Raw genomic sequence first — 11,022 nt, 5'->3', positions numbered from 1 at the left:
TTTTTCCTCAGAGGGTCTTTATTTCTCTCTCCCATGATGGCTATGGCAGTAATGTTCTATTACAGTATGTGATCACAGCTAATAAAGCTCACAATACTGAAAACATGGCAACAATTGCATTTAATGTACATATTAAAATAGAGGGGATGGCACTGTGCCCCAAAACCATTTCTGTTTTTAAAGATTTTTTTTAACTCTGTAATATAAACTGCAATTGTAGCATGCACTTAAACTCAACATTATTGAGAATCATAAAATGTCTTAGTAGCTGTGCAAAAATAACTATATAAAATATATTGCTTTTACAATTAACCAAGCCATTGGCGCTGTAAATAAATTAAACTAGACAGCAACAACAAGCAGATACAGAAAGGATTTCAACTCAATGTTAATGGTGATTTATATAATGTACAAACATATTTAACAAATGCTTTTTTTTTTAGAACCTTTAACACCATTTGAACAACAATGTGCATAAAACTCAAAATACACAAGTCTGAACCTGTCAATACACTTAACATAGACCTTCACTGAAAAGAAGTAAAAGTACATATTTATATAATATACACAAGGATCTATAACATCCTTCGTAAAACACAGGAATGCCCGTCCTTCAGACTTTCTTTACCCTTCACTGAGGACTTTCTCTTCCTTACTTCTCTCTCAGCACCATGGACGTAATGAACACAGTTCAAAAACCTCTTTTTCCACTCTGTAATAACATTAAGCTGTAACTGAATATGTTGTTTTAAGCGGCCTAACTGTATATAAAGTGCTCACTGTCACTGTTTTCGTTTTGATAAGGACTGTACAGTACACGTCCCGATACTTCCTTCAGTGCAATGTCTCCAGCTTGGCTGAGTGACGGCGGACGTGTTGTCGTGTAACAAGCTGACAGCCACAAGCGACAGGTTGGGAGGAGAGAAATCTGGAGCGTTCAGTAGACTGTCTGTGTTCACACAGGGAGACAAACAGCTTGTACTGTACTTTTTTTACAAGGTTTAAAAGTTAAAACTCTACTCTGTCTGGGGCCTGTTACAAAAATTTTAAACAACAGAGTTTTGCTAGTGTGTGTGCGTTGTGGACTGCAGGAGAGATAAAACATACATCTCTACACATTCGACTCTATAAATGAGCGCTTTGGTTTCATTGAAGCTACGTGAATGGCAGGATTATCTCGGGCTAAGCCAGGCTGCTTGGGCTTACTGTCGATGAAAGTGTGCGGCATCGCCAGCGCTGGCTTGGACTCTTTGTAACAGTTGGCGGCTTGGCAGAATTTCTCTGTGAATTCCTTGGCGTGCATGCCGTTTTGTAAGCTACTCATTGCCATAGCACCCTGAGGTGCTGGAGGTTTGTGCTGCTCCTGGTAAGTGCTCACTGTTTTGGCGTAAGGCAGCTCGCAGTCAACAGGCTGCAGGCCCATCGCTGACATGTTGTGACACACCAGACCGTCGGAGGAGTGGTTGAGCCAGCTGCGGCCGACGGACTGCAGGCTCGGGTGACTCTGCAGGCCGTGGTGCTGCTGCTGCTGCTGCTGCTGCTGCTGCTGCTGTTGGAGCTGCTGCTGGAATCGAGCCGTCTTGTCAGTGATGCCCATGAAGGGTCTGGGTTTGTACTCTGTAACAGACGCGGCCTGCTGGCTGTGCTTTGTCTTGGTGCGGACGTCGGGTCCCAGCTTGCCGCTGTCTGATAGGCTGCTGCTGGACGCCAGGCTGCTGGTGGAGCTGGACACGTGCATGCTGCTGCTGCTTCCTCCGGCCTGTGATCCCACCGCGACACACATCCCTTCTTTCCCCGCGTCGCCGTGGTTCCCCTGGAGTCCGGCGCCAGGGCAGGCCAGCCCGTCCAGAGAGGACGCGGAGTGGGCGGACAGCCGGTCTTGCCCCGCGCCCTTGGAGCTGCCGCTGCAGGACGTATAGGAGGCCTGGGCCGAGTGGAGGCTCTCGCTTTCACAGCTGTGGCCCATGGAGGCGGAGGCCGCCGCCATGGACACACGGTTCCCGTACACGGGCTCGTCGGCCGGGGGAGGCAGAGGGCTGATGTCGATGCCCGGCCCCGGCTTCAGCATGCTGGACATGTGTCGGCTGGGTAACGGGCTGGATGGAGCGTACTGAGATTTGGGCCCTCCCGAGCGCCCCCCCGCGGCCCCTCCCCCGGCCTGCATGGAGCTCATGTGCTGGTTGGTCTTGACTATCTGGGCCTGCTTGGTGGGCTGCAGCACCAGGCCCTGCTGGGCCAGCGCCTCGCGGTGCTCTCGGGGGTAGCGGTGAGGGGGCGGCCTGCTGGGGCCGGGCGGCGAGCTGGGGGTCAGACTCTGACTCTGATGCCCCACGCTGTTGCCGACGGGCTCAGAGGGTAAGACTCTGTTGTAGGAGTAACTGTTCTGTGACCAGCAGGCTTCAGCTGTCCGCAGAGCCGACCCCTCCTCCTCCTCTTCCTCCTCCTCCTCCAGGATGTCTCGCTGGCCTTCCCCGCTCCGGGCAAGGCTGTGCTCCGAAGGTTCCTCCTGCCCTTCGTCCTGCTCCTGGTCCGACTCGTGGCCTCCTGACGCCTGGCTGGAGGCGGCCGTGGCCCCGGCCAGGCCTCCTTTGGTCTGCGTGCGCTGCATCTGTTTACACTCGTCCTCCACTCGGGCCAGCAGACGGCGGATTTCTCGGTTGTTGGGGCACAGCTTGGCGGCTTCGTGCAGGTCGGCCAGCGCTGCTGTAAACTGCCTGTGGATGTGAGAGTGAGAATAAGTAAGGACATCGTTACCGCGTCCACAACATGTTTTTCAGCATCGGCAACCACAGCTACAGCAGCCTGGAGCTGCGCCGGGTAGTTTTACCTGCTGCTTCTTTTAGCTCTGGCGCGGGCATAGTAGGCCTCGTAGGATTTGGGTTTCAGCTCCAGTGCTTTCGTTGCAAACTCCTCAGCCATCCCAAAATCCTACCAAATGAGGAGAATAAATAAATTACAGTTAAGAGCTGGTACTTGGTTTTTCTATTATAACTGTTGATTTATAGGATTTATAGATAATTGTTTATTGATTAAAACATGCACAGTGCACTGAAAAAGTGATCTGTTTTTTTTTTTCACATTTTGTTTGTTGAAGCTTTTGTCCCCTCATCAGTCTACACCGAGTATCCCATAATGACAATATGAAAACAAAATTAAAGATTCTTTTCAACTGTATTAAGAATTGAAACCATTATATATCACATTGACACATGTACTCAGACCCTATGAAACTTGTCCCTCCCATTTCTCTTGGTCATCTTGATTCTACACCTTGACTCAACTAAATTCACCCTGGCATGATTTGGAAACACTCTGATATGCACTGTCAGCTGTAACACATTATACAGAGCAAAAACAAAGCCACGAGGAGCAGCGAGCCAGCTGCAGGGCTCAGGGATTGTGTATAAACTCAGATCTCTAAAAAATCTGCTGCATTACAAACAGAGCACCGAGGCCCAGAACTGGCCACCCAGTCAAACTGAGCATGTTGGGGGAAAAAGGATCTGGGTGAGAGAGATGTTGAAGAACCTGGTGGTCACTCTGGCAGAGCTCCAGAGATCTGATGTGGAGATGAAACCTCCAGAGGGACAACCACTACTCTACTGATCTGACAAGATGCTTAGGATTTAAACCTGATAATATCCAGGGACAGAGGGACCGGACAGGGGACTGGTTGTGGGGAAACTGAACAGAACAAAGTATGAACGTCTCTGGAGACTTGAAAATGGCTCCACTGACAGAGCAGAGACAGCCAGAGCCTGCAGAGGAGAACGCAGGCCAAGGTCTTCAAAGACTCAAAGCTGTGATCGCTGCCTCGATGCCTCCACTAAGAACTGAGTAAAAGGTCTGAATACTCGTGTCAATGTGATATTTTAGTTTCTCCTTGTCAAATGTTGCACATAAACCAGCTGGTCTTCTCAGGAGCTGGGAGCTGCTGAGATGACGGTTTGTCCTCTCGTCTTTAAAACCACCAGATCAAAAGTCAGTCAGACTCTGAGTGAGTGAGCGAGTGAGTGAGGCAGCAGGCTGGCACAGAGGAAGAGGAGTTCACTGCCCAGTGCATCTGCAGTTTCCTGGACATCAGAAAACTAACAAGCTTCCCACACACACTCAAATATCTCTAGCCACTGATTTATTCTTTTCTTTTTAACAATAGGGGATAGTTATCTATTCTTCTCCAAATATCAGTTTAACAATACCTCGTGATGTTCATTTCCTTGATAAATAAAAATCTGATGAGTTATTTAAAGTCTGTAAAAGACTGCGCTGAGAATCCAGAAAGGGAAAGAGGCTTACGTTGGTTTTTCTGCGACAGCGGGAGAGATTGAGGTACAAGGAGACTCTTAGGTCTTTAAAAGCCTTCAGGTCATCTCCAAAGCCTTCTCTAGGAAACTTCCTCAGGGCGTACTGGTACCTCTGGGCTGCCTCTTTCATCTTCCCTTTCTGAAGGACACATGGAGGACAAAGCAAGCAGTGAGGAGGACAACAAAACCAGAAGGAAAATGGTGGTGGTGGGGGGCGGCGTATTCACCAGACACTCCTGACAATAGCCGAGCCCTCCCCTCTCATCAATCACACATACGGCACACACTCACACACACGTTACACATGACTGGTTTGTCCTTTCTGCCACAAACCTCAATCTATTAAATGTCAGCCATCGATAATTGCTCCTTTGCTAAACAGTGCGGAACATACACATCCATTCATTTTCTACATTAAACTGAGGCAGGAAAAATAATAACAACTTCAATGTTGCGGTGAACTCGAGCGCTCAGAGCTTTTTGCAGCCTAAATTTGTCTTTTGGTGCAGCAGAACAGCTGAGGAACATGGAGCGTTTCACGAATACAGTGATATACCATTTCTATAATCACCTTGTAAAGCAGGTTTCCCTCCTCCATCAGCTTCTGAAGAAGAATGATCAGGATATCTGGTTTGGAAGTAGCCATGGCCCAGGCTGCGTTCCCTGTTGGTGATGAGCAGAAGGACGGAAGTCCAGAAAAGACGGGTTCAGTTGTTGTCATCGTTACCGACAGACAGTCACTGTATTCTCTGAATACTGGTACAAGGTAAAGTTACCTAAAGATTGTACCTGATCGATCGTAAGGTGACGTTCGGTAGCCTTAGTTTATTGAAAGCATTTGAAAAGAGAGTTAGAGGGGAGAGAGAGTGAAGAGAAAATAGGCCGTGCAACAAGAGTAGTCATTTCTAGGTAAAGCAGTAAAAGTGTTGTGAGACAATGTACAATTATGTATCATTAAACTCACAATGGACTCGTATTTTCAGCGTGCAGCCCGGAAAGAAAATTTAAGGGTCATGCCTGTTACTAATTTTTTTTTTTCCCTGAGACAGCAGAGTGCGCCATGGATAAGCCACAGACCCAGATACCTCTATGCATGTCATTTAGGTGATAAGTCACATTCTTAAATTAGCCAAGCAGCCCATGAGGGAGAAGAGGAAGGACACACACACACACACACAGACAAACTGAGAGGGAGTGAGCAAAGTGAGTTAAAAAAGCAGGAACGGCTACAGGGGTTGTTCCACAAAACTAGTCGGAGCTTATTCTTAGAACCGTGAGACACTGAGCGAGACAAAAACATGCTAAAAAAAACACTAAGAATCTTTCTGTGTCTTCTGAGACGTGAACAAACTCGCTACAGTCGGTAATAAATGTAAACCAAGTTGTCGTCTTACCCAGCTTGGCCCCTTTCTTCAGCAGAGTCACCACCACCGACGTGTTGCGACAGCCTATGGCCCGGTCCAGAGGCCTCATCCCACTGTAGTCCACATGCTCTATCACCGCTCCTCTCTCCACTAGGTACTGAACCTACACGGGAGCACAGAGAGTTAAAAACACTCCGACACCGTGACCGCAGTTAAGAGCGCGGCTAACGCGCGACCGTATGTGTTCAATAATGGCACTGGGATGTTCTCAGTTAAGACTTAGAAAGAAGTGTGTTTTTGTTTGCCTCTGCGTGCTCTGGCACATTCTCAACAAACTTAAACGAATTTAAACTCACAATCTCTGCGTCTCCGTAAAAGGCGGCGAGGTCTAGCGGCGTCCGTCCATTCTTGTCCGTGTGGTCGATGACCGCACCTTTCTCTACTAAAAACTCCACAACGTTCCTCTGTCCTTTTAAACAAGCCCAGCTCAGGGGCGTCAGTCCCTCCTTGTCCATCGAAGTTAAAGATGCGCCTACGGAGCAAACAATGGTCAGACACTTTTGAAAAAAAAAACAAAAAAAAACACTGAATAGCTGATTTCAAACTGCTAAATGAGATAATGGTGAGTATCCTGTGGTGGATTTGACGTTGATGTGGCTCACCTTTAGAAAGCAGAAACTCCACGGTGCTCAGGTGACCCTCACAGGCTGCCACCATGAGTAGGGTCCTGCCCTGCTTATCACTGATGTTAATGTCAGCACCGTGCTGCAGCAGCGTCTCTGCGATCTAACAGACAGACAAACACAGTGTTACATGTGTGGAGCTCACACAGAGCTCCAGGTTGTTCTTTTAGCAGGGGCCGTGACCCTGTGTCTGGATAAAGTGTTAGACAGATAACACAATAAAAAAAAAAATCCCCACAGAGAAGCAGAAACATGATGCTGTGGTTGTCGAGGGATACTTTCTCTGGGACAAAAGAGTCGCCCGGCGTCTCTCACCTGCCAGTGTCCCTGTCTGACGGCGCAGAATAGAGGAGACACCCCCCGTCTGTTGACCTGCTGCACCACTGCCCCCTGCTCCAACAGGAAGCTGCATACCTCCATCTTCCCGCGGCCCGCCGCCGCTGTCAAGGCTGAAGACAAGACGGGCACACACAGAGGAGAGAGTTAAAGTGAGGATAAGAGTGGAGTTTAAATCATCACTCAGCTGGAGAGGACACTGTAAAGCTGGAGGATAAGTGAACATGATAACGTGCACATTCCACTGAGACTTATACTGTTCATGAGAGAGTATTTAGTAACCTACAAGTATGTGGAAAAGGAAAGGCTCGGATATAAATAGTCTGTGATCCAAGAACCACTCCCATTCTTCACAGAGTAGATGAGCAGACAAATGCAGAATAATGTTTGGTGCTAATGAAGTTTAAAAACAGACAATTATATATTTTATTATGCTTATTAAACTCATTAAATTTCTGCTTAAAGCTCCTCTGGTTTTCTACAGAGATGAGGCGCGAGTCATTTTATGCATCAGCAGGCAAACATTACACAACAAAGTCAAACAACTGTGTTGAACAACCATTCTCATAGTTTGTATCTTCTTCAGACCAAGATTAAATAGAATTAACTGTGTCCAATTCATTTTAAACCCAAAGAGGGGAAAAAAAACACTAATGTGGGCTTGTATTTGGGTTTGTAAAGAAAACAAAGACAGATTCTTGCAATGTTCGATGCTGCTGAGCTGATGCGAGGCAGCAGATGGGTCGGTCTTAAGTGAGTGCTGGTTTTCCAAACAGAGAGAGATCCACAGTGGGAATCAGAACAGACATGCTCTCACAGTCACCTCGGAGAGATTTAAGGTGCCGCTGAGCTTCTGTATCTGACTGACATCATCCATCTGGATGAACAGTCATCAGAGCCAAACAACCCCGCCCTCCATCTGCTCAGAATATGGATATCCTCACACACAGCACGGCGAAGAACAATGACTGTGGTGCAGCTAAACTTAGACTGTGTGTGTGTGTGTGTGTGTGTGTGTGTGTGTGTGTGTGTGTGTGTGTGTGTGTGTGTGTGTGTGTGTGTGTGTGTGTGTGTGTGTGTGTGTGTGTGTGTGTGTGTGTGTGTGTGTGTTTCTTAGAGCAGCACCTGGGGTGGCCCTGGGCTACAACCAACACACCATCAACAGCTGCACTGTTTGTTGATGTTTTTAAGTTTCAACAAAACTCATTTCATTCATCAAAGTTCCTCAAGCTGGGATCCATTCACACATCCTCACGCCAAATTAATGGCATATGAACTCTGTTTCTTCGTACCAGAGCATCTTAAAGTTTCAACAGAAGAGAGAAAAGTCGCTTTTCAACTCTGGTCATTTGTTGTTTCAGTTCAACTTTCTGCCTCGGAATTATAAATAAAGTATTATCTTATCTTCTGTAAACTATTCATCATCCTTATTCCAGTCGTGCTCCTCCAGCTCCTCCAGCCCACCAACAACGCTGCCTTGACAGTGTCTTTAGGGGGAGACTCAAAAACAAGATTTACAAGCAGAACACATATTTATGCCCTGTTTCACCACTAGGCTGGGGAAAGTTAAAGCACACCATCACAACAACCACCAACAACAACGACAACAACATCAGCATCAACACAGAAGTTGAGATCTAGCAAAGCTGGAACATTCTTTTCTTTTTTTTCCCACGAACAAGTTTCAAATTATTCAAAATAAATTCAACCCACAGTTTGGGATTTTCCAGCTTGTCCGTGCTGATTTTAGAGATGCTTAAGCCGCAAATATATATTTTTATATCTCTGGGTTGGAATTCATGAACACCTTAATTGTGTATGATTCAATAATTGACAAAATGTCAATTGCAAAACGTTGCAGGCTGTCTGTAAAAGGCATTGCATTGATGTAAAATGGCTCGCTGCGCCTGGAGATGTAGCAGATGTGAAATTGCATAAGAAGTTCATTTTCTATCTGCTTTGCCTCAGACAACCCCCCACATTGCTAAATTTCTTGACTCAGAGTTTACAGGTATAATAATAGTTCTATTTTTAAAAACACGGATAAATAAAGCCCAATGAGCTTTTCATCCAAAAATGGAAGTGTTGCTTCTATTAAAAATAAAAGTTCAGTTGTTTGTCACTTGCTGTGAGATTAAGAGCATCTTTTCCCCAAAGAGCTGCCTTACTTAGCTCATGATGCTGTGCTCTTATTACAGAATATGAACACTAAAAACGGTTTACATGTATTAAAGGAGCTAATATCAGAGCTTTGAATGGAGGTGGAAAAAGGCCTGAAGTGCATTTTGCAGATCATACACAGTTTAAACATTTAAAAAAGAAAATGGCATAAAAACATCAAAACTCTATCAAGAGCAGTGAGCTGACATTCTCCAGAACCTGGAGACCACTCCCAGAGCCCGAGGTCAAACTCAACAAACAGACAGAAACTCTATGATCACCAGTTAAGAATAACTCATGGCAGAGAAGTAAACTAACTCAATGTCAAAATGATAATAAATCCTGACTCAAATAAAAGATGTGTGCTGCCAATGAAAATGATTACTGTCATGGCAACAAGTGCCAGCAGTAATGTACACTCTGGCTACTACATTTGTCATAAGATATTTCTTTATGTTGCTGATGCTGAACAGACCGGTCAGTGCTCATCTCTGCTTGCCACAGGGTAAAAACTAAAAAATGTCATAAGATTGTTTATGATTTATGAGAGACTTCACTTCTGCAACACAAGAAATTGTCGGTCTTTGCCTTGAGCCAATCCTGCTGCCGACTGTTCATAACAATAAGAGTGATTCTGTGCCGTTAAATAACCTCTCGTTGCATAACGGCGCAGCGCTTTGCATCCTGAGAGCAAAGTTAAAAAGATGAAGCTTCCACAGATGTACAATCCAATCTGCCTCTATTTAAGCAGTGGAGACAGTGGGACTATTTTGCATAGATCATATTACACAAAGATGTAATATTCCATTGAATTTTTAAATCGAATCAAATTTTCACAGAGACAGATTCGTATCTGTGGAAGCGAACGGACCATTTTCACAGGGATATTTCTGGAATTCTGTGGGTGTTGGTTTTTCTCCGCCTTAGAGCTCCGGCTACCATCAGGTTGGATTATTAAATCTGCCCGCTCAATAGCAGAAAAAGGATTTGTGGTGGAACTCAGAATTACTGCTGTTGTTTGCATCCAGTCAACATGAGCTGAGCTGAGGCATTACTACTACCTTGTAGTGATCCACCACTAAATATTCAATTTACTGTATGTCTGCAGGAAAAAAGTGGACCAAATCTAAACTGCGATCGTAAATCTATATACTAACCTGTTCACCTGACCAGTGACCTGCTATTTCATTACTTGGCAAGAGACGCTGGGTGTGATTTAGTGTCCATACTGTAAATAGAGCAGAGAGGTAAATGCTAGACTGCAGCCACAGGTGGCTCCAGTGTTTGAGAAAGTGTGATTACTATTATTCAAAGCAATATACCAGACCAAATTGCCCCGGCCTTGAAGCTCGGCGACATATCAGGTTCTGGAATATGAACCGAGGCTTTTTGACAAATGCATTATGGTTTCAAATCTGCCAGGGCAGGTGTTGTGATATCACCAGACCACAGATTAAAGCAGAGGAGACGGGGGCAGCACTTCTGTAGAGAAATAATTCAGAGGGACGACTCTTTGTCTCAGGACTGTAATAAGGTCTGAAGTCCTGCAGTCATTTAGCAGAGCACAAGCACCAGCAAACCACAGCGTGGACAGGCTCTCCACTAATAGGCTGACCTACATTCCTGTAGCACCGATCATTTACTGCTAAATCCTGCTGGCTTACAACAAGAGACAGACACAAACAGACTATTATTAAAATTCTTCTTTTTGTCTATTCTGGTATGATTGTGCACTAAAGAAAAGAAGCAAAGCATCAAACCCTGTTGATGTCGAACATGCAGAGGTGCAATTTGAACATTTTCAGTGCCAGATCACTGAACTCTCAGAATAAAAGGGCCCATTGTGAAAGAGATAGATCATTATAAATGTGTCCATGATTTTTAAAACACTCTGACAATACTGCAAAGCAACAGTATTTAAATAAGATTACAATGGTAGTCAGTACTAAAGCTGGTAAACAAAAAGCAAAGCAGATGTTTACATTAATGAAGATGACTCTATTTATCAGCACGTCACCAATGTACTGACTAAAGAAATCAAGATGGCTGGGTCCCTTCAGAGTGTGTGATGATACTGTCTTTCTTACTGTGTATTTTCTGTCAAACCAAATACTGCACACTACTACACTTCCTGCTTTTAGACTTCATGGTTTCCTGCTGCCACACATGGCTTTT

At 45.4% G+C, this 11,022-nt stretch overlaps 1 protein-coding gene across 4 annotated transcripts in view; it reads right to left on the bottom strand.

Annotated features, from left to right (window-relative positions):
- Nucleotides 1-34: 34 nt before the first annotated feature.
- The window catches only part of tanc1b (tetratricopeptide repeat, ankyrin repeat and coiled-coil containing 1b), a 101,457-nt gene continuing 90,469 nt past the window's right edge, over nucleotides 35-11,022 (bottom strand). For all 4 annotated transcript variants that reach the window (XM_083996230.1, XM_083996229.1, XM_083996232.1 and 1 more), the window contains exons 19-26: nucleotides 6,667-6,800; nucleotides 6,331-6,454; nucleotides 6,025-6,200; nucleotides 5,699-5,831; nucleotides 4,876-4,967; nucleotides 4,297-4,443; nucleotides 2,828-2,928; nucleotides 35-2,714 (exon numbers count right to left, since the gene is read on the bottom strand). In XM_083996230.1, the coding sequence (XP_083852356.1) occupies nucleotides 1,112-2,714; nucleotides 2,828-2,928; nucleotides 4,297-4,443; nucleotides 4,876-4,967; nucleotides 5,699-5,831; nucleotides 6,025-6,200; nucleotides 6,331-6,454; nucleotides 6,667-6,800 (2,510 nt within the window). In that variant the 3' untranslated portion in view covers nucleotides 35-1,111. The remainder of the gene's footprint in view (nucleotides 2,715-2,827; nucleotides 2,929-4,296; nucleotides 4,444-4,875; nucleotides 4,968-5,698; nucleotides 5,832-6,024; nucleotides 6,201-6,330; nucleotides 6,455-6,666; nucleotides 6,801-11,022) is intronic.

Source organism: Trachurus trachurus (assembly GCF_905171665.1).
Source record: "Trachurus trachurus genome assembly, chromosome: 21".
NCBI classification, from domain to species: Eukaryota; Metazoa; Chordata; class Actinopteri; order Carangiformes; family Carangidae; genus Trachurus; species Trachurus trachurus.
Note: the sequence above shows the minus strand (reverse complement) of the source record. Positions and strands in the feature narration are given on the sequence as shown.